At 35.4% G+C, this 25,164-nt stretch overlaps 1 protein-coding gene across 3 annotated transcripts in view; it reads right to left on the reverse strand.

Annotated features, from left to right (window-relative positions):
* The window catches only part of WASL (WASP like actin nucleation promoting factor), a 73,907-nt gene that overhangs the window by 29,355 nt on the left and 19,388 nt on the right, over positions 1-25,164 (reverse strand). For all 3 annotated transcript variants that reach the window (XM_036905600.2, XM_057504734.1, XM_057504735.1), the window contains 3 exons: positions 5,283-5,417; positions 3,321-3,407; positions 2,008-2,104 (listed from right to left, as the gene is read on the reverse strand). In XM_036905600.2, coding sequence (XP_036761495.1) covers positions 2,008-2,104; positions 3,321-3,407; positions 5,283-5,417 — 319 coding nt within the window. The remainder of the gene's footprint in view (positions 1-2,007; positions 2,105-3,320; positions 3,408-5,282; positions 5,418-25,164) is intronic.

Genomic DNA, 25,164 nt, shown 5'->3' on the forward strand with positions numbered 1-25,164 from the left:
TCAGAAACATTCATGTGAAAAAAGGGAGGGTTTGGTTGAACAAAGAAGAATGGGAGATAATGGTGTGAGGTATTTCACAGAAACAGTGTTGAATCAAATCAAGAGACTTTTAGTATTACAGGACTAGTCAGACTACTTTTGGAGTGTTGTGTTCAAATATAGACCCCAGATTTGAAGCTGGACCATTATTTCAAACCTGGACCATTTGAAGAAGACATAAAAATCTAATGTGGATTCAGAGCACAGTACTGAGGATGATGAGTCTATAAACTACATCATGTGACAAACGAGAAACTAGAACTTGTGCAAGAAGTGAAGGCATGAGGAAGACATGATAGATGACCTCCTATATTAAATGGCTATGGGGAGGAAAAGAAAATAGACTAATTCTTTGTTGCTATAAATGTTGGACTCCATGCATCTCGGTTAAAAAGAGGTGAGGTTGGAGTTTGATGTAGCATGAAGGGCTATCCAACAATGAATCAACAGTCTCTCTATGTTATGATCTTCTGCTTCTGAAGCACTATGTATAAAAGCTTAGAAACTATATAAAACAGAATTCATTTATTCTGTTAAATGCTGAAAGACACCTATAGGTGACCTGTTTATTTCAAAGTCGATTACTCTATACTTCAAGAAGTATTTTTTTTTTACTTTTTTATATTGAAAATGTCACATATTTTGACTAAAAGGAGCCCCAGTGAGCCCCTGGCCTAGCACAACAACGTATCCTTGAAATAGACACTGAATCATAAATTACTCCATAGCATTAAATCCTTTCCTAGGATGACATCAAGTGGTAAATGACCTTGGCTCCAAAAAAGAACAAAAAACAACAGGCCCATAATAATTCTCCTAGTCACTCATTTCAAGAGGGATATTATAAGATGGCAATAATGAGGCAACGACTTAGTTCACTTTACTTTCATTTTTACTTCACTGCCCCCTTGGAAATCCATTAAAATAACAATGTATCCATTAAAATAACATAATAAACATTATCTGTTATATAATAATAATAAATTAAGATCATTAATAACAATAATAATAAAAATCCATTAAAATAACAATGTATAAAAGAGTGTATAAAATGGAATACATGCTTTTACATTCTTGCTTCCTGGACTCAGTGTCTTCCTTCTTCACGGCTTACTCTCTTATTGGAAAAGCACATCCTGAATACAATGATCTTCAAATTGGGTAACACATACCCCTGGATGTAGAGAGACTTTTCAAGGAATATATGGGCATGGCTAATTTCAAGGGGATCTATTTGCTGATCTCAACTTCTTTATGTTATTTCTATTAAAACTGATCTGCTTAAGAAGATTATTTTGGAGAGGCTCACCTTTCTTATCACATTTCTCCCACTTTACAGAAATGCCTCATACACTGTTGTCAAACAGTTCCATACCAATGAATTTAACGCTCTATACTATCCAGCATCCTTCTCTAATTGTTTTATATGTATTAGAGTCTCATGCATTAAACTAAGTTCCTTACATTCTTACAATATACAATATTAGGGACAAATAGAGACGAGGCAATATTAACAGATCTTGTTGGCAACTCTGCTTATTTGCTTCTGGGCTTGTCTAAAGTCTTTGTTCACAAAACATAAAATACTGTTAAAAATGTAAATTATGACAATGCCATTATAAATGCAAATTTAGGAGTCTGTGTATATGGAATGTTATAAACAAAAAAGATTAGAATTCCTCAATAAATCTAAATAAAACTAGCTCTCAACAAAAAAATATTTGAGGGTAAGGACTAGCAATGATTTTGCTGTTGTTAGAAATGGCCAGATAGTAACTATTTTAGGCTTTGTCATAACTATCTAACTGTACTGTGGCAAAAAGCAGCCATAGATAATATGTAAATTAATGGGCCTCTATAGCTATGTTTCAATAAAACTTTTTAAAAAAATAGGCAATGGGCCAGTTTGTCCCATGAGCCATAGTTTGCCAAGTCCTGTTTAAAATAATTTAAAAAAAAAACATTTACCAGATTTCCTTTGTCGTCGGCCCAACAAGTCTGTAACTGCTTTTCGGAATTTTTTTGCTTCTTCTTCATTGGCAAAATTAAGAGCAACTTGACAAGTCTGAAATATTTTCATCAAAAAACGTAAAAAACAAAAAACATACAATTAGCTTCATTTAATGAAAAACTTGATAACCAACAGGAGTACATATCTGAAGAAAAAAAGCTTGACTTTATTAGCAGACAAGAACTTATTTTATGACCTGAATAATTTAAGAAGGCAAAAAGCATGGAGAATGTAAAGACTACATTTAGAAAGGTTACCAGTAGACACTCAAATTCTTAAATCAAATACTTTATCTTCAACAAAAAAAACAAAATAGTAAATTGAATCTGACCTTTCATTAGAGCTCTGTAAATAATTGGATTAGAAAAGGAAAACACTGGAAAAGTTGGTCAAATGCAGGTCAACTCTTTCTTTACTAGTTCTGGTTTGTACTTTACAGCTTAATTAAAGGTATTTAAATTATAATCTTAATTCGGGTAAATTCTTAAAAATGTGGAAATGCTGACATTATGACACCATTTATTATTATGGCATTTAATGCACACTTTTATATATGTGTATGTACATTTATATCTTATCAAGAAAAAGGTGAAAAATAACAGCTAGACAAGAACATACTTCCTGAAAACACGGGTATGTCATCTAATGACACATTTTTTTCTTTCACTGTAGAGAATTTAGGAAATACAAATATGAAAACAAAGAAAATTAAAATCATCCATAATCCAGTCACTAAGAAAATATCTGTGAGTACATCGTATAGAAATCCTTGCAAGTTTTCCCCATGTATATGCAGTACATTTAAAAAATTCTGCTTCTCTCCCACCTTTATTGTGTTTCAGCCCTCTTCTGGGTCAGGAACTATTCTTTCACAAAATAATTTTAATGGCAATATAATATTTAATATTTAAAAGTTACCATGGATTATTAGATAATTAAAACTTCATTTTCGTAGATAAGAAAAGTAAAGCACAGAGAGGTTGAACTATTTGCCTAAAGTCACACAGAGGCTTATCCTATCTGTCCCAAGACAGAGTGAGGATGGAAAAAACCTCTAATGGCAAATTACATTTACAGTACTCTTTGAAACCTTTTTTTTTGGCTCTTAGAATCTTAGCTCTTTGTTCCTACCTACCTATACCTATGAAGAAGCTTTAAAAAAAAAACTCTTTATATTTTATACCATATTTACATAAAAAGCTCATAACTGCTTTCCACAAATATAAAAGCAATTACATTCAACAGGGCAATGAAGGAAAATATGACTTACATCTCCAGCAAATGTATGAAAATATCCTCTGGGACTATTATATACAAAATTATTGTATAGCTCTTGTTCCCACAACTGTTTTCCATCCTAGAAAAAAGTAAAGGTTAAAATAAGAGTTACCAAAAAAACATAAGCTCTAGGAGTAAAATACAATAGATGGCTTGTATTAAGGGAATTGTTATTAACAATAGTTTTACATACATATATACCACATATAATATGTAACAGATCACATAATTTAATCAGTAATTTCTCAATAACATAACAGTAAATTCTGTATATTCTTTCTTTCATTAAAACTACTTATCAAGTAAGTTTAATACAGTATGCTAGAATATAATGTCACTAGCCACGCATTCCCAAATACAATTATGTGGTTAGATACATAACTAGAACAAAAAACTGGATCATCAATATTAGATAAAAAGAACAGGATACTTTTTGTACAGTGCTGATTATCAATGCATAGTTCCATCAGCAATATTTAGACTGTGTACTATAAAATATTACAGGCTTATGTCATGCTCTTTTCCTCAGTTCTGTAGATGCTGGGATGGTCAAATATACCTTGTCTGTACTGTTCATTAACTATCTTTGTATTCCTAATTTTTGCAGAGTGGTCTCCTAATTCAAGACTGGTGTTAAGTAGTATCAGTTGTATGCAGAAAGCGACTGATGATTAAAATGCACCATGGTTAATCAATGGTTAAGAGGACCATGGATGATTGTTACATCTATGGCCATAGGGTAAGAAATATAATTAACCTTAATACCAAAGCTAATTGCAAATATTTGGCAATGGTTACCTGCAAATAAAGTAAGTGGTTAGAGAAATGTAATCACTGTCCTATTCTGAAATGTAAGGTTCTACCAACAACATAATTTAAAAATATTTACAATAAATCATACAATACATTATAACCTTTCTTCTCAGTGGCATTATACATATATTCGATTTCAAAAGTTTCTCACTGGTGATGAGAAATATGTGTATGCATTTATTCCCCAGCCCCCAGGATCACTGCCACAGTAAGCCACTGTTAGTAATAGGCATATGCCCCATGTCTCAGCTGTCTTGGGATATTAAGAAATAAATGTTAAAAAGCACTAATTTACAAAGTGCCAGTAACTTAAATATCATTTAATCTCAAGGAAATACTTTGCAACAGACCCTGAGAGTGATCCCATTTTACAAATAAATAAGCCAAGGCCCAGAGAAGTAACAGTCTTACTACAATGTACCTGACCATAATTACCATCCAGGAGTTCAGGGTCAGTTTTAGTTTTTTTGTGATTATAACGTTGCAATGCTTACTGACACATATAAACATTCAAGGAGGCTTACCTACAGAAAAGTTTTAAAGGATAAATGGAGACTTCATCTCAGCAAAAAGATAATTACTTTTATGACATAAGAGATGAATATCTGACAAATGAAAACCTAGGACAATGTGGATTTATGTTTGAGAGTGAGGGATACAAAGCTGTGAAAACATGAACATAACCTATGTTAAGAAACAACATAAGGAAAAATGGGTAGCAGATACATTACTACAGATATTGTATAATGCTTTAAACCTATGCTGAAGTAAGTAACAGGATATATACCAAGCTAAAATACACTTAGTTCCCTGAAAGGACTACGTACTCTAGTCTGTAATGGACAGGATGGAATAAGAATATCATTAGAAAAGGAGATAATGGGGAAAGCCCAAAACCTGAAGGCATAAAAAAAATTTTATTTTGATGTGTGGTGGCACTGGAAAAGTAAAATAGGGACTATTTGTGTTCTGGCTCAGGACACGTTCCCATTTGGTCACAATGTCCATGCTTCAATGCCTAAAACCAAGCTTCACTCTTCTAATATTTAAGTAGACACAGCATAAAGAAATCTATACCAAATTATAACTGGGGTAGAAAACTAATCACCTGCAGTTTCAAGTGGAAACAAAACAAACTTACCTTAATATCAAATATTCTTAAAAAATAAGATCTTTGTGGATTGTCCTTAACAAGACAAGCAACACCACTGCACTTCTTTGACCACATACAGTTCCGATCTGCTGCATATAACTGTACCACTGCTGAAGACATAGTCTACAAAATATAAAACGTATAGCCATTATGTTCAAATGAACACTCGGATGACCAGGGCCCCTGCTGACAGCATAACTGCAAACTCATGAGGGACACCAAACCCGAAACACCCAGCTCAGCTGCTCCTGAATTCCTGACCCACAGAAACAAGGAAATAATAAACATTTATTGTTATCTTAAGCCACTACTTTTTGAAGTAATTTCTTGTTTAAAAAAATAAGTAACACAATAACTATAACTAAATGTAATTATTCAAAGTACTTATTTGTGGGGGATGGAATTGTTAATGACAGGGCCCTGTCATTAACAATTCCATCCCCCACACTGATTGATGTTTAATATGTGTCAGGAAAAGTGCTAAAGTATAACTCTATTTAATTTCTTTTGCTATTATAGCCTCATTTTATGTTTAAGAAACCCAAGGTGAAAGAGGATAAATAGTTTTTCCAATATTACACAGCTAAGGGGCAGAGTTAAAATTCCAAACCAAGCTATTTGTGACTTCAGACCCTGTATTCTTACTCCCTATAATATACAGTAGTTCCCCCTTATCTATGGGGGATATGTTTCAAGACCTCCAGTGGATGCCTGAAACCACAGACAGTACTGAACCCTATATTTACTGTTTTTTCCTATACATACATACCAATGATAACGTCTAATTTGTATGATAGGCACAGTAAGAGAGTAACAATAATAAAAAAATACAATTATAATAGATTCATCAAAGTTATGTGGACTCACTCTCCCTCAAAATGTCTTACTATATTGTACTCATCCTTTTTTCTTGTGATGATAATAGATAAGAAAATGGGTGTGTGATGAGATGAGGTGAGGTAAATGATGTTGACCTTGTGACCTAGCATTAGGCTACTACTGACCTGCTGCTATGTCAGGAGGAGAAGCATCTGCTTCCATACCAGCTATGTAAAACTGTGGAAAGAGGAACTGCGGATAAAGGGGGGACTACTGTACTGTTTTCCAATAAGGTGAATATTTAAGTGATGAAACAGTAGTACTATTAAAAGCTGACTTCTCTATAGCAGTTAACCACTCTAGTATAGGTACTAAGCCTAACTTGAAAGCAAGGTTTATGTTCACTAATAATAGTGCTGGACACTGAACACATTATTATCATCCCGGAAAGTAGATTCTAATATCTCCTTTTTAAAGCTGATAAAACTGAGAGAAGGAAGATGTTAAATGACTTGCGAGACTACACAGCTTGAAAGCTGTTAAGCTATGAAAAATGATTTGAGTGACTATTGTCCCAATTTTCCCAAGGATATACCTCAGTAGTACTCTTTTAGATGTATAAGAAAGAAGCTAATTAATTACATGCAGTGGACACCACAGAGTGTTAAGGTTTTCCAGTATACCATGTTGCCACCTCTCATTACTGTATCATGAAATAATGGAAACTTTCATTTAATTCTAAATTAAGCTTCTTTTATATTATAATCAAGAATACAACTATTTCATCTTAGTTACTTTAAGAGTGATACACTGGTTCAGAATTTACAAATCCTCTGAAAGCAATACTCATGGCTTCTGATCCAATAATCTCACTACTAAAGTAGAATATAAGGAAATAATTCAAAATAAAATAATTCTTATTTTTAATATAAACATAAACAACAAAGTATTTATAAGAATATATATTACTTAGGATTCTTTTTAAATAGAAGGAATTCAAATAACCACAAATAGATGATTAATTATGGTACATCAGCTCAATAAATACAAAGCATTATAATAGGAAATAGACTGGGTTACAATTTGGAGATACTATTGTTTTAGATTACTTAACCAAGCCTGGGGGAATACTCTCCTTTGATAATAAGATTCCAAAGGATTATTATACATATAAGTCTTTTAGAATAAAGTCAGAAATATAAGATCAGTTATTGCTGGGGACCAAATTCCCTAAAGGCTTTCCTAGGTAACAGTGCTCCATGCTGTTTTTAAATTTGACAATCCAACATCATCTTTGAATTTCTGTTATGAATAGGACACAGCGCAGCAGAAAAATTTCTACATGAGCCATTAAAAAAATTATGAAGATAGCTTAGAGGCATAAAAAATGTATATATTAGGACACTGAGTTTAAAAAAGGAGATTGAAGAATGTTGGGTATGCCTTTGGCCTGCTCAAAACTGTGTTCTACAAGTGCACAATGTAAGCATGACAGTCCATAGGTTCCCAGACCTCAAACCCACACCACTGAAAACTTCAGAAAAGTGGATTTTGCATATATTGTCCAAAGGTATTAGAGAAAAGGCTGAAGAATCAGAAAATGAAATGAAAAAATTTTCTAAGGAAAATTCTTATAAATGACAATCTTTTAATATAGTGCAATCAAAATGCATTCATTCCTAAAAGAAAAGCAATCAGGAAACTAGATACCAAGAAAAAGTTCTAAAAATCCTCTTTACTTTTTAATCAGAAAACAAAAAGTAACAGCTAACCAAAGAAAAAACTGTGGTATTAAATAATCTGAATTCCATTATGGAAATCCCCTTGCCAAAGGACTAAATTGCAAAACACTGTAAAACATTGTTTGGATGTATATGTGAACTTTAAAAAAAAGAAAAAAAACACAACTAAAAATCCATATTTAAACATTTATATAAATCTAAATTCTTAAGACATCTTAAGATTTGTAAAACAGATTAGAAAAAAAAGACTTGTGAAAGTTTAATAACTTTCTACACAAACATGATTGGCATTGTAAACCTTATTCTAAAACAATTTATAAAAATTTAGTACTAAAGAACCCAAATAATCAGAAGCAATCTTCAGTAACTGGATTTTTAAAATTTTACTATAATCTTATTGTCTAACTACATGTCTATTTCAATCCTTATCTTAAACTGGCAAAGTCTGAAAATTATAGACCATAGCACTTTGTAAAGCCTTTTCTGATTAATACAGAATTATAGTGAATACAAGAGTAGCTTACACATACAATGCTTAATATATAAATCCCAGAAATACAAAAACAGTGACTATCCCTTAAACTAGACTGACAGTGGCTTAATTAAGCTTTTAAAAACATTCCTTTCATTCCTTAAAGTAATTACAGCTAATAACAACTCCATTACTTATTGTCTTTCATAATCAAGCAGGTATTACTAGAAAACAACCTAAGGAGACAAGTGCTTAGGAAAGGACATCTATTTCTTATTAGCCCAATGTTATGGATAAAATTTGTTGATTAAAAAGAGAAAAAGTACTGTTATCAACTTTTGTAGAAATAGAGCCTATCCTATTTTATGTATTCCTGATATTGTCAGTACTGAGTTATTGCCAAGGTATATTCATCCTCAGAACTTTCATTGTGAAAGACAGAAGAAAGATGAAGGGTGAATTCGGGGAAGTGACTCCCTCTCATCCATCCTTCAGCAGGGCACTTCCAACCTTGCTGGAATGGACTCTGCACCAGAATTTCTCTGATTCCCTAATTGAAATGACTCTGCTTTTGCTTGTATTTCTACAGTATATTTTTGTCTATCTTGTGTATATCTTGATACATCACAAATCTTATTCTAAAATAGAATCATTTTCTGTATTGATTTACTACCCACTAAGCAGAATGTACTTCCCTTAAGCATCTAAAATACTTTTGCAAGGCTAATACTTCACCTATACTTTGTCCCAAGTAAGCAAACATTTGTTAAATTAAAAATTATATATTCCAATTTTGATAGAGATACTATAATAAGTAGTAAGAGTGGCCTTGATTTTAAGATACACACCCTAAAGTATTATAAAGTGGCATGATATGGGCAACTGCCTTCAGTGATTCAGATATATATATATATATATATATATATAGAGAGAGAGAGAGAGAGAGAGAGAGAGAAAACCATGATAAAATGTTACGTTTGACAAATCTGGATGAAAGATAGACAAGGTTCTTCATACATATTTGCAACTTTTCAGTATGTAATTATATTGAAATTAAAAAAATTAAATGCACAAATGTTTCATAAAAATAAAAGACTCTTAGCTCCCTGCCATAGCCATGACAGTCGTGGGAAGGTGGCTCTCTTCTCAGAGCTAATGCTACTTCTACAGACACTAGCCACTGTTACCCTGACTCAAAACAAAGGAACTGCCACTTCTTCCAACTCTCTCTGTACTTACACCATCTTTTTTAAAAGAAACTTCATCCTGAGTAAGACTTAAATAAAAAACATCCACCACTTCTATAGTTTGAATTCCTTTCACACGATCAGAGCAACCATGTTATACAACAGATCAAAATAAGAATTTTAGATCATTCACTTTATCTGGGGTGGGGGGAGTAAGAGGGGAGCAGGTGGTGATGGAAAACAGAAGACTGTTAGTTCACCAGAGAAAAAGGACCTTTATTAAAAACTTCAAACAGATTTAACTTATATGTCCTGGGCACACAGGTAGATTTGCCATGAAGTCAATTAAGCTTCAGGGTCCTTTACTTGGAAGAGTCCCTTATGAGGCTGGTCTCGTTCTCCTTTGGGGACACATGAGGTGGCAGCAACCCCAGCCTCCTGCCAGGTGGTGCTTCTCGACTACCCCGAGGGTGATCTTGGTATTCTCACCAAGGATGCACTATCCGGACAGCTGCTCGGGCCCAGCAAATAACCTGCCCCCTTGAACAACAAGATGTCTCCAGACCCAATCTTTAACCCCAAGAGAGAGGGTCTGAATGAGAGCTGTGCAGCTCCTTGCTGGGGGTGGCATGCTATCACAGACTCCATGGGCACTGCGGGGGGAGAGGCGTGGGCCAGCCAACTGAGATCAAACAGCTGGAGCTTTCCCCAGGCAACAAGCACCCTCTAAGCAAAGTGAAGGAAACTCTAAGTGTGCCAGTGCCAGTAACTGGATTCAGAACATTTCTTTCAGCTTCATTATTATCAATAATAAAAAATAAATTTTGATCAAATGTAGTATATAGAGCAGAAGTCTTTTTCTGTAAAGTGCCAGATAAATATTTTAGGCTTTGTGGGCCATTTGGTCTCTTTCCACTGCCACTGTACTGTGCAAAAACAGCCAGACATGATTTAGAGATGCCTATGTTCCAATAATACTTTAAAACACAACCAGGCTGGATTTGGTACACAGGTTATAGCTCGCCAAGCCTTTGTAAGAGGAAAGATTCTCTCAACAGAAGATATAAAATTGTCATGTGAAGAGGCTAAAAATGAATATGGCCAAAATAGGTAGGAAAACAATATCAAGAAGGTACATCAGTCAATTAATAACAGAAATAAGTTGCAAAAACAATAAGCTATTTTTATGGATTTTGTATTTATGGTATTTTTCTGTTGTGATATTTTCTCATATTAAATAATCATTCATTTTTATGATTTTGAATTCCTTTTAAAAGAGAGCACCTCTGAACTGTGCAGCTTCAGGCTACAAGACCTGATCAGCCTGACTTGGGGTGAGAAAATTATGTATCAGTTAGAGCAACAGAATTTTTTATCTAAAGAAAATGAACTATTTAAGCCAATCTATTCCTTTTGCCAAACCAAACTTAATGTACTGACTTTTTTACAATGACCTGACCCACTTAAGAAAACTGGCAGAGCAACTCTAAAAAAACCACTGAATAAAATTGGTAGGAAAGGCCAATGGGTATGGGGGGCATGGGGAGCAGTGGTGGGCTATTTTAGTCAGTCTTCTGTTCAATGTAAGAATCCTTATAGCATTTTTAATAAGATTACTACATAGCATTTGCTTGAATGTTTGTTGTAACAGGGAGCTTAGAACTTGAGGGAAAAAACTATTTCATTGTTGAGCAGCTTAGTTAAGAGAAAATTCTTTTTCTTTGAGGGTAAAAATTTTATTTTATTGAGTTTTGTATATAGGTAATCATGACATAAATACATAAATAATAAAATAAATATCACAGTACAAAAAAGAAAGTAATTAATAATTATCTACATTAATGTATTTTTGAAAAAAATTGAAAAAACCTAGGCCTATATATTGGTTTGTCGATGCATACTACTACTTTATTTTTTTTAACTTTATTATTTTGGGAACTAATTCACTTTGACTTTTTAATTGTTTTTTTTAATTGAAGTATAGTTGGCATACAATATTATATTGGTTTCAAGTATGTAACAGAAAATTCTTTATATTGAACCTAAACCTGTTTTCCTGCAAGTCCCATTCATAGGTATTTTAATCTGTCATCACTCTTTAATATCTCTTAAGCTTTTTCTATGTGATAGGCACAGTGCTAGGTACTGTAGCAACAATGATCCCAAACTGGAGATGTATACCGTTTCCACTACTGACAGCATACTTATTTCTGTGTAGTGGCAATAACATTTTCACTTTCATAGAAATGTGTCCCCAACAACCTTATTGCTAAGGTCATCTCTTTTTTTTTTTTTGAGAGGGCATCTCTCATATTTATTGATCAAATGGTTGTTAACAACAATAGAATTCTGTATAGGGGACTCAATGCTCAATGCACAATCATTAATCCACCCCAAGCCTAATTCTCGTCAGTCTCCAATCTTCTGAAGCATAACGAACAAGTTCTTACATGGTGAACAAATTCTTACATAGTGAATAAGTTCTTACATGGTGAACAGTGCAAGGGCAGTCATCACAGAAACTTTCGGTTTTGATCACGCATTATGAACTATAAACAGGTCAAAAATGAATATTCGTTTGATTTTTATACTTGATTTATATGTGAATCCCACATTTCTCCCTTATTATTATTATTATTATTATTATTATTTTTAATAAAATGCTGAAGTGGTAGGTAGATGCAAGATAAAGGTAGAAAACATAGTTTAGTGCTGTAAGAGAGCAAATGTAGATGATCAGGTGTGTGCCTGTAGACTATGTGTTAATCCAAGCTAGACCAGGGCAATAGAACATCCACGTATGCAGAAGATTTCTCTCAGAACAGGGAGGGTGAGGTTCTAAGCCTCTCCTCTGTTGATCCCCAATTTCTCACCTGATGGTCCCCCTGCGACTGTGCCTGTCTTAGGTTGTTCCTCCCTTGAGGAATCTTACCTGTCTCTGGCTAACCAGTCATCTTCTGGGGCCATACAGGGAAATGTAAAGTTGTTAAATGAGAGAGAAGCCACATTGTTTGAAAAGGTTAGCTTTTTACTTCTTTGCAGATTTATGCCCTGTGGCTTCTATGCCCTAAGGTCATCTCTTTTTAAGCTAAAATTTATTTTGATCACTTCTCATCTGACCTGATTTTGATTTCCTTATCGGTCTGCCTGCCCTTAACAGTCTAAAATAAAATGAAGTAGATATTTACATGTGGCCTGATCAGTACAGAATATTAGAAAAATTAAGGAGAAATTATTTGTTTCCAGCCACAAAAAGAAATGCATGTGTAGCTTCATTCTCACTGACTGCTTTTCAGAGAATCTTCTGGATAAGGCTCAGTGAAAAGAGGAATTCCTTTCCTCTGATTTTTGATGACTGAAGCTGACCGAAATATCTTGTTAGGCAACATCATGTTGCTTATTCTCATAAACAGTAGGATGTAACAGTAGGTTGAGTGTTACCACATTTTTGGGGAGTAAGGAAGGGGATCCAACAGTTGACTATATGCTAAAAACACAGGAGACTGTCTTTCTCAAACTCAATACCCTTTCTGAAATCCTGATCTTCCATTTTAATTCTCTGCTTGCAAGGGTGAAATAAACTCTCTCAGCCTTCTTTAAAAGGACTGGGCTAACTCTGCTCACCTCTCAAACCCCAGCTCAGATGTCATCTGTTGGATCCCCTTCCTTACTCCCCAAAAATGTGGTAACACTCAACCTACTGTTACATCCTACTATTAATGAGAATAAGCAACATGATGTTGCCTAACAAGATATTGCTTATGTGGAATAGTAATAAATCTACAAAACACTGAGATAAAAGTTTCCAATATTAGTAGGGATGAGAAATATTACATAATCAAAGATAATATATAGTGTGAAAGAAGGGCTGTAACTGGTAATAACCCTAAAAGTTAAGTCTTGCTATGGTCAAAATGGATAAAGTCAAAAGATGTAGCATTGTTAAGACAATCTGTATCCAACAGTAACAATAAACATTAGAGCAAGGAAAGAGAGGACTGTGAAATACATGACATTCAAAATGTTCACAGATGACCTAGTTTATCACATAAGGATAAAAATTAGTTAAGTAATATTTGTTCTAATTAACTAAACAAGAGGGTAAAGGAGTAACACGTTTTACCAAGACTTCCATCAAAACCATTAAAATACTTCAAATCTTACCTTCATTAATTCAAAATTTCAGAACCTTGTTATTATCCAGACTTACTCAGGCAACTGGAATTTTCTACGTCATCAAGAAAGATACCCACTCAACTCATTAAATAAAGCACAGTTCAGCTATACAATGGGATACTATACAGCTGCCAGGAAAAAAAAAAAGAAGAGGCTTTTTAATGATAAAGATACTCAAGATACACTGTTAGGTGAGAAAAAAGCAAGATGTAAACTGAAGGGGGTACAGTATGCTAACATTTGTGCACAAAAACAGGAGCAAGAATAAATCATTTGTAAATCATCCCACTGGAGAGGGACACAAAACCCTAGTAACAGTTGCCAGCTGCTCAGGGGCTTTGTGGGTGCCCATGTGTGTTGTCAGGAAAGCAAGGACTGGGCAAGGTAGGTCAATATGGAAGAGAAACTTTTTACTTTCTTTTTGTACACTTTGATTTTAAGCCATGTGAATATTTTAGGTTTAAAAAAAATTAAATGTTGATTTGAAAAATACACATAAGAGAAAGAGAACACTCAAGCCACATCATGGTATAATTTTGGGGGAAAAAAGGATCATCTTTCTGATCTAGAAATCGTAACCTAGGAAGAATTTCTACTACCTTCTAAAAGACTTCCCTTTAAAAATTAAAAGTGAATATTGCTAAAAATAACATACTGAAGTGTCTAAAGGCATAAATAATAAAAATGCAAACTTTGGCTACTATAATGAGACAGCCTATGCAATAAGGGCCAAAGTCTATGATTTCTTCACAAACTTTCCCTTTGAGTATTTTGAACTCTTAAACATACTCAATCAGTATAAGCAAGTTTAAAATTCAATTGTATTTATCCTCCATATTTGTCTACAGATTCTATACGCAGCAACTCATAATTATCCAAACTTTTAAAGACAGCACTGGGATGTGTATACATACAAACACATTTAATTTGCTTGACTTTCATATGTACAATCAAGGTGGGAGAAGGACATGCAAAGAGTTAATCTGAGAGTAATAGTTTAAATTCAACATTACCACCTAACAAAAAACTTAAGTACAACATTTGAGACTCTCCCATATATTATGTATAAGAAATAGATAGAAAAAAAAAAAAAAAGAAAAAAGTAGGCATGAACCTTTCTGAAACTGCTTTTAAGATTTATACTTTATTTACAATTAGAGACTTAAAATCATAGTGTAAAACATAATGATTTAGTGATTAATTTGAAAAAATTGTATATTCAATAAACTTAAGTTTTATATAGTTCCTCTGGAAGTTCACTGTTGCTAGTTTCAAAAGGCAATTTTTATTCAAATGCACAAATATATCTAACCCTGGTTACTATTACTGAAATTGAATGAACACACATAACTAGATGTTTGATGGCAACCTCCACTAACCACCAAGGGGTAGGAAGCTGACTGTATTAAAACAAAAGGCAGATCATGTTAATTTTTTCTTTGAAAAGATCTTTATCATTAGTAAGTCAAGAACTTGGGGCTAGGGAGCGAGGCTTTTATATGACAGTACTCCCTAAAATTACATTATGCACAATAAAGGCAAAAACACAAGCTAATGATTTTCTTTTTAAATGAAAAGTTGACTCTTAGATCCCATGTACATATTTAATAACTTGAATGTTCTATATTATTTTTTTAAGGTGTAAATTATTTGGGAACTAATTCACTTTGACTTTTTACAAACAGACCTTTTACAATGTTACCACCCTTTCCAGGTAAGCCCCTTATCTTGGTGGCAGAACTGAAGGTGGAAGGTGTGAGGGAGCTTTGAGCTTCTGTACTCTTCCTTTGCTCTTTGGAGCTGTGCTGTCTAATAAGGTAGTCCCTAGCCACACATAGCTATTTACATTTAAAGTTCAAAATTCAGTTCCTTGTCATATTAGCCACATTTCAAATGCTCCAACAGTCACAGGTCACTACTTATTAGACAGCACAAACGCAGAGTGTGCCCATCATCATAAAAAGTTCTATTTGACAGTACTGATCCAGAAAATACCAGACATGAGATTTTATACAAATATTTTCTTAGAATAAGATGTGAAATTTATAAGGTCAAGGGTAGGAAAGATTTGGAATCATAGGACAAAGGAATATTTGTCATAAAATCAATTAAAATAATTTATTCCAAAAAATGGCTAACTTAGAGACAATTTGAATAGGGTATTGTATTCAATTTAACAAATATTTATATGTACTAAAAATAGAAAAATAAAGGATGGCCAAGTTGTAAATAATAATTTACTAAAGGAGTTACATTTAATAAATAAGTCTAATAAAGTATGCTACAGTCTAATAAACTACCAAAATGAAAGCAGAAATAAAGTGCTCTGGGAAGGCTGAGAAGGAAACCCTGAATCCTGAGGACAAGGAAGGGAGAAAGGGACAATTCTGGGGACAAAGTGAGGGCAGAGAATTAGGGATGCTCCAGGGAAGAACAGTGTGAGGACCTAAAGCACAGACTCTGGGATAGATTCTAATATTTATTAACCATGTGATTTTAGTCAATTACTTACCTTCCCTATCCATTTCCTGATCTGTAAAATGGGATAAAAAGACTAACTTCATTTTGGGTTTTAAGATTAAATTAGTTATATATGTAAAGTGCTCTGAACAGTTCCTTCCTTATAGGGTTATTAAAATTAAATAAAATAATATGCAGAAAGTGCTTAGAAAATTGCTTGGTATTGTATACACTTATTTGTATGTTAACTATTATGGTATTCCTAGTATCAGATTTATCAGCTGCTGTATTTTCAATCAGATCATTTTAAAGCTCTACTACTAGCTTATAGAAACTAGTAATTGGAGGACTAGGTATTTCCTCTGTTTTCAGCAAGTTGGTCAATTAAAGAGAACCAGGAAAAAACCCAAGCTTCCAAAAACACAAAACAGACCATTACACCTTCATTGTGCAAATCTGGATTGTCTTCATAACTAAAAAGCACCCAGAACAGTACAAAGTAAATATCTTTAACAATGGCACCTAAAGCAGGTTTAGTTCAGTGAGAGACCACATAAACAATCATATACTGTATCTTAATAGGATTTTCACTAGATTTTACACATCTGATAAACCTGTCTTGCAGGCAAGGTTCTGTTCCCCATCCGCCAATACTATTTAATGTTAGAAACCTGTTTCTGCCTCTTTCCAGAGACAAAGCACCAGGGCCAAAGCTCAGTCAGTAAGATTCTCTCCCGGGAATTTAGATTCCAACCTGAGTCACAGTACCTTACTGTGAAGAGTTTTTAAAACAAACCACCAAACTCATTATTTTCTATGTTTCACTCAATCCTGTTTGCAAGGCAAGTAGATAAATTAGGGGGAAAGTCTCAACTAATAACGAATATTAATGCAACTGTCTTACTTGCTTTATTTGAAAGGAATCACAATACTCCACTTTACAAGGGGGATACGTAAACTTGATGGCAAAGTGCATTGCTATATTCATCTTCTTAGATGATCTTCATAACAGATCAAGTATGTGAAGAAAGATGGAATATAACATATATTTTTTATATACACACACACACACACACACACACACACACACACACAACACTAAGTTAGGGGGAATAAAAAGATAAATAATCATCCATCCCTAGGTAATTGGTAAATCCATATAATGTATTCATTAAAAATGGTATATTTTCTAACATTAAACAATGATAAAAAATTAATGTCTGCTTGTGGGAATGTGTTTGTTGAGAATAAGTGTATGTGTACACATTTATCATTCAATAATTCATGCAAAACAAAACCCAGAAAGATAAAGACAAAAACGTTAATGAGTTATTTCTGGATGGTAAGATTTATAAGATGGTTTCCATCTTTATCATTATTACTTTGCAAAACTGCCTACATCTGCACTGTTCAACAGGAATATAATATGAATCACATAAGCAATTTCAAATTTCCTAGTAGTCGTACATAAATAAAAATTATATGAAGTTCATTTAAAAAAATTTTATTTCACTGAGTATATTTTTACAACTATCATTTCAAAATGAAATCAATATTAAAATCTTAATATTTTACATTCTTTTTTTTGTACTAAGTCTTGGAAATCCAAGGTGCAATTTACACTATACATCTTAATGTGAACTAATCACATTTCAATTTCTCTTACAGACATATGTTGTTAGTGACTTGCAAGTACTTATGGGACAGTGAGAATCCTAACCTTTAATAATGAGCACTATATTTTAGTGAGAAATAAAAGTTATTTTTTAAATAAGAAGTTACTTGACTACTATCAAAGATCTTCTCCCAAAGTCTCACAGGTAGGTATTATATAATTTTTGGATTACTTCAAACTGTTCCCTAGCATTCTGTGGAAGTTTCTTGTTTCTGGAAATGAACAGGTTGGTCTGAGCTTATGGGAGAAAGAGCTACAACACAAGAACCAAATAAAAATGCAGCACTATAATGTATGCAAGGTGGATGCATGCACGAAGCCAATTCCTTGATTTCCACATTTTCTAACAGCGAACTTCTGCTGGCTAAAGTAAATAATATTTACCAATTAGCTACATATTATGAGCATTATTTTGAGCTTCTTTAATTTTGAGACTAAGAGCATTCAAAGTATGTTTAATCAAATAAAAGAGTTAAAATAACTTCTCAAACTTCTGAGTCTTTCTCAAAAATGAGAGAGATCATAATCATTAGGTGTATTAAACATAGGCTCAAATAATTAAGGACTCATTCAGTATGCCTTCAAATAAACTTAAGAATTCCTCTTGGAGAAATTTTCTCTGCCTATGGAGGTGTGAGTAAAATTGTATTATTTGCAGAATATCTCGCCTGGCTTTACTGCATCTGCATATCAACAGGCGTTCCTCAGGGGTGGAGAGTAGTAGTTCATCTCCATATCAATGGGTAATTACCTGGGCAAATGAGGGCTTATCTGAACCTTAGAGGTTAGGGGGGAGGGCTGGTTTGCTTCTGCCAGAGCAGGAAAGAGAAACGGCCCCAGACTGCAGTTTGTAAGCAATAAACGGGTTTTAAACTTTCTTCTTTTGACTAATTTCGGTTTTGGAGGTTTTTTGCCCCAGGATTTCCCTTCCCCAGAGTTAGAACTGGCTGTAGTCGGTAGGATCTCTGAATCTGAAATCTGTCATAATGGGTGTGACCTTTGGGAGGGCTGCCCCTAGAGATGATGGGGAGGAGTGGCGCTCGCGCCGAGGGACTTGTGTCGGCACTCGTATGGTCATGGGGGTACCACCACCGTTGCTAGCTGCGCCAACCCCGGCCATGGCCTGAGCAGAGAAGGCTGCTGCTGCCGCCGCTGCTGCTGGCTGCAGCACTGCGGGTCGACAAGACTGGGGAGAGGCCCCGAGCCTGTGGAGGGGAGTGTCTTTTGTCCTTTAAGAGAGACTTATACTGAGCTCTTCAGCAACATGGGACAATAGTTAAGGGGGCTGATAGCCCTTCTCAGGTGGAAGATAGACTATACTGGCCCTCTGCCCATATCAGAAGGATATCAGTATGCCGTGACTTGTGTAGACATGGCTACTGGACTATTGGTTGCTTTTCCTGCACGTTGTGCAGATCAGCAAACCACCAAGAGGGGCCTAGAGCGTCTCTTTGTAGCCTATAGACAACTGTAGGTGATTGAGAGTGATCAAGGCACCCACTTTACTGGGCATGCATTACAAGGATGGGTGCAGCAATTAGGAATAAAGTGGAAGTTTCATGTACCATATAACCCTACCACGGCAGGCATGATAGAGATGTACAATGGTTTGTTGAAATCTGGCCTGAAGTCAGACACCAATAGTCTATGGGGCTGGTCAGTTCGCTTATAGAGAGGGCTATGGCATTTGAATGAGAAGCCCTGAAAAGGAGCCTTGAGCCCTGTGGATATGCTGATGCACCTTGCTGCCTCTCCTATACAACTGTATGTGCAAACCAAAGAAGAGTTATTGAAGCCAGGATATGGCCGGCAGAGGAACATCCTGCTGTCAGCTCCAACTGCATTAAACCCTGGAGACTCTGAGTTCATGTGATTTCAACACATGAACCAGCAATGACTAGCTCTTCTGGCACCTTGGGGAAAAGGCCTGGAAGCTGGCCTCCTGTGTGTTCCTGGAATAACAGCATAGTAGCCCCCAAAGATCATGGTAGTGTACCCAGAACGTCTGGGAGGTAAGTGCATCTTACACGGAAGTTTTGTTTTATCTTCATGGCCAGTGCATATGTCTCCTATAGCCCTATATATTGACCCATCTGTAACTCCCACAAGGAGGGGGGTGAAGGTCTGGTATACTAGACCAGGATGAGATCCCATTCCTGTCACTGTCCTATTCACAGGACCACTCTCTTGCATGCATCCTACCTGATGGACAAGATCTGCCTATGCTGGTGTCCTTAAAATATGTATGTTATCTAGTCTACAGGCATACACCTGATCATCTACATTTGCTCTCTTACAACACTAAACTATGTTTTCTACCTTTATCTTGTATCTACCTACCACTTCAGCATTTTATTAAAAATAATAATAATAAAGAGAGAAATGTGGTATCCACATATAAATCAAGTATAAAACCAAATGAGTATTCATATTTGAACTGACTGTTTATAGTTCATAATGCATGAGCAAAACCGAAAGTTTCTGTGATGACTGCCCTTGTACTGTTCACTATGTAACTTATTCATTATGTAAGAACTTGTTCTCCATGTGAGAACTTGTTTGTTATGCCTCAGAAGATTGGAGACTGACGAAAATTAGGCTTGGGGTGGATTAATGATTGTGCATTGAGCATTGACTCCCCTATACAGAATTTTATTGTTGTTAACAACCATTTAATCAATAAATATGAGAGATGCCCTCTCAAAAAAAAAAAGTACACACTTCCAATTGTAAAATAAATAAGTAACCGGGATGTAATGTATAGCATAAGGAATATAGTCAAAATATTGTAACAACTTTGTATGGTGATAGCTGGTACCTAGAATTATCATGTATATAAATGTTGAATCACTGTGCTGTACACCTGAAACTAATGTAATACTGTGTGTCAACTACCCTTCAATAAAAAAAAAAAATATGTATGCTATCACTCCTAAGGTTATTTTCTTCTACAGTCCCTGGACGTATCCCCTGGCTACAGCTGCCACATGATGACTGCTATGAACTCCCTACCCATTCAGCTACTGACCATCTATGGAATGGGTGAGCTATGGACTTAATCTGCATAGGCCTTTAACCTAACTGAATCTTCTGGCTTGAGGATTATCATGATTTTATTGCTTTTGTTACTGTATGTTATTAGTCTGGTTACAGAGCGCCAGTTTTCTCACACAGGGGCCATTGTGGAGATGGGGAGTGAGTAGATTGTGAGGTGAGATTTCTGGAGGGGTGGGCTGTGGGTAAAATTGCAGTATTTCCAGAATCTCTTACCTCGACTTAGTGCACCTACGTATCAACAGGTGTTTCCAAGGAGTGGAGAGAAGTAGTCCATCTCCATATCAGTAGGTGATTACAAGGGGGAGCAAGGGCATATCTGGACTGAAGAGGCAACGTGGGGCCCGTTTTTGCAGCTGAGTCATGAGAGACATGGGAGAGCAGAAGTAGATGACTGCTTGTGAGCAGTAAATAGGTTTCTCCCACTTAATTTCTCCCTTTTACTGATTTTGGTTTCAAAGGTAATTTACCCTGGGCTTGGAACTCATTTTCCCCCCTGGAGTTACAAGTGGATATTGATCCAATTATTTTAAATATAAATGGTCTGAATAAACCAATTATGAGACAGCAACTGTCAGTCTTTATTAAAAAATACAAAAGAAACAGCTCAATAAGTGAGCTAAGTTAGGCAGTAAGATACTAAAGAGGCTAACCTTGAACCTTTGGTAACCACGAATTTAAAGCCTGCAATGGCAATAAGTACACATCTTTCAATAGTCACACTAAATGTTAATGGGTTGAATGCACCAATCAAAAGACACAGAGTAACAGAATGGATAAAAAAGCAAGACCCATCTATATGCTGCTTACAAGAAACTCACCTCAAACCCAAAGACATGTACAGACTAAAAGTCAAGGGATGGAAAAACATATTTCAAGCAAACAACAGTGAGAAGAAAGCAGGGGTTGCAGTACTAATATCAGACAAAATAGACTTCAAAACAAAGAAAGTAACAAGAGATAAAGAAGGACACTACATAATGATAAAGGGCTCAGTCCAACAAGAGGATATAACCATTCTAAATATATATGCACCCAACACAGGAGCACCAGCATATGTGAAACAAATACTAACAGAACTAAAGGGGGATATAGACTGCAATGCATTCATTCTAGGAGACTTCAACACACCACTCACTCCAAAGGACAGATCCACCAGACAGAAAATAAGTAAGGACACAGAGGCACTGAACAACACACTAGAAGAGATGGACGTAATAGACATCTATAGAACTCTACATCCAAAAGCAGCGGGATATACATTCTTCTCAAGTGTACATGGAACATTCTCCAGAATAGACCACATACTAGGCCACAAAAAGAGCCTCAGAAAATTCCAAAAGATTGAAATCCTACCAACCAACTTTTCAGACCACAAAGGCATAAAACTAGAAATAAACTGTACAAAGAAAGCAAAGAGGCTCACAAACACATGGAGGCTTAACAACACGCTCCTAAATAATCAATGGATCAATGACCAAATCAAAATGGAGATCCAGCAATATATGGAAACAAATGACAACAACAACACTAAGCCCCAACTTCTGTGGGACACAGCAAAAGCAGTCTTAAGAGGAAAGTATATAGCAATCCAAGCATATTTAAAAAAGGAAGAGCAATCCCAAATGAATGGTCTAATGTCACAATTATCGAAATTGGAAAAAGAAGAACAGATGAGGCCTAAGGTCAGCAGAAGGAGGGACATAATAAAGATCAGAGAAGAAATAAATAAAATTGAGAAGAATAAAACAATAGCAAAAATCAATGAAACCAAGAGCTGGTTCTTCGAGAAAATAAACAAAATAGATAAGCCTCTAGCCAGACTTATTAAGAAGAAAAGAGAGTCAACACAAATCAACAGTATCAGAAACGAGAAAGGAAAAATCACGACGGACCCCACGGAAATGCAAAGAATTATTGGAGAATACTATGAAAACCTATATGCTAACAAGCTGGGAAACCTAGGAGAAATGGACAACTTCCTAGAAAAATATAACCTTCCAAGATTGACCCAGGAAGAAACAGAAAATCTAAACAGACCAATTACCAGCAACGAAATTGAAGCGGTAATAAAAAAACTACCAAAGAACAAAACCCCCGGGCCAGATGGATTTACCTCGGAATTTTATCAGACATACAGGGAAGACATAATACCCATTCTCCTTAAAGTTTTCCAAGAAATAGAGGAGGAGGGGATACTCCCAAACTCATTCTATGAAGCTAACATCACCCTAATACCAAAACCAGGCAAAGACCCCACCAAAAAAGAAAACTACAGACCAATATCCCTGATGAACGTAGATGCAAAAATACTCAACAAAATATTAGCAAACCGAATTCAAAAATACATCAAAAGGATCATACACCATGACCAAGTGGGATTCATCCCAGGGATGCAAGGATGGTACAACATTCGAAAGTCCATCAATATCATCCACCACATCAACAAAAAGAAAGACAAAAACCACATGATCATCTCCATAGATGCTGAAAAAGCATTTGACAAAGTTCAACATCCATTCATGTTAAAAACTCTCAGCAAAATGGGAATAGAGGATAAGTACCTCAACATAATAAAGGCCATCTATGATAAACCCACAGCCAACATTATATTGAACAGCGAGAAGCTGAAAGCATTTCCGCTGAGATCGGGAACTAGACAGGGATGCCCACTCTCTCCACTGTTATTTAACATAGTACTGGAGGTCCTAGCCACGGCAATCAGACAAAATAAAGAAATACAAGGAATCCAGATTGGTAAAGAAGAAGTTAAACTGTCACTATTTGCAGATGACATGATACTGTACATAAAAAACCCTAAAGACTCCACCCCAAAACTACTAGAACTGATATCGGAATACAGCAAAGTTGCAGGATACAAAATCAACACACAGAAATCTGTGGCTTTCCTATATACTAACAATGAACCAACAGAAAGAGAAATCAGGAGAACAACTCCATTCACAATGGCATCAAAAAAAAAAAAATACCTAGGAATAAACCTAACCAAAGAAGTGAAAGACTTATACTCTGAAAACTACAAGTCACTCTTAAGAGAAATTAAAGGGGACACTAACAGATGGAAACTCATCCCATGCTCGTGGCTAGGAAGAATTAATATCGTTAAAATGGCCATCCTGCCCAAAGCAATATACAGATTTGATGCAATCCCTATGAAACTACCAGCAACATTCTTCAATGAACTGGAACAAATAATTCAAAAATTCATATGGAAACACCAAAGACCCCGAATAGCCAAAGCAATCCTGAGAAAGAAGAATAAAGTAGGGGGGATCTCACTCCCCAACTTCAAGCTCTACTATAGAGCCATAGTAATCAAGACAATTTGGTACTGGCACAAGAGCAGAGCCACAGACCAATGGAACAGACTAGAGAATCCAGACATTAACCCAGACATATATGGTCAATTAATATTTGATAAAGGAGCCATGGACATAAAGTGGCGAAATGACAGTCTCTTCAGCAGGTGGTGCTGGCAAAACTGGACAGCTACATGTAGGAGAATGAAACTGGACCATTGTCTAACCCCATATACAAAAGTAAACTCAAAATGGATCAAAGACCTGAATGTAAGCCATGAAACCATTAAACTCTTGGAAGAAAACATAGGCAAAAACCTCTTAGACATAAACATGAGTGACCTCTTCTTGAACATATCTCCCCGGGCAAGGAAAACAACAGCAAAAATGAGTAAGTGGGACTATATTAAGCTGAAAAGCTTCTGTACAGCAAAAGACACCATCAACAGAACAAGAAGGATCCCTACAGTATGGGAGAATATATTTGAAAATGACACATCCGATAAAGGCTTGACATCCAGAATATATAAGGAGCTCACACGCCTCAACAAACAAAAAACAAATAACCCAATTAAAAAATGGGCAGAGGAACTGAACAGACAGTTCTCCAAAAAAGAAATACAGATGGCCAACAGACACATGAAAAGATGCTCCACATCGCTAATTATCTGAGAAATGCAAATTAAAACTACAATGAGGTATCACCTCACACCAGTAAGGATGGCTGCCATCCAAAAGACAAACAACAACAAATGTTGGCGAGGCTGTGGAGAAAGGGGAACCCTCCTACACTGCTGGTGGGAATGTAAGTTAGTTCAACCATTGTGGAAAGCAGTATGGAGGTACATCAAAATGCTCAAAACAGACTTACCATTTGACCCAGGAATTCCACTCCTAGGAATTTACCCTAAGAACGCAGCAATCAAGTTTGAGAAAGACAGATGCACCCCTATGTTTATTGCAGC

This window comes from Manis pentadactyla, chromosome 7, assembly GCF_030020395.1.
Source record: "Manis pentadactyla isolate mManPen7 chromosome 7, mManPen7.hap1, whole genome shotgun sequence".
Lineage (NCBI taxonomy): Eukaryota > Metazoa > Chordata > Mammalia > Pholidota > Manidae > Manis > Manis pentadactyla.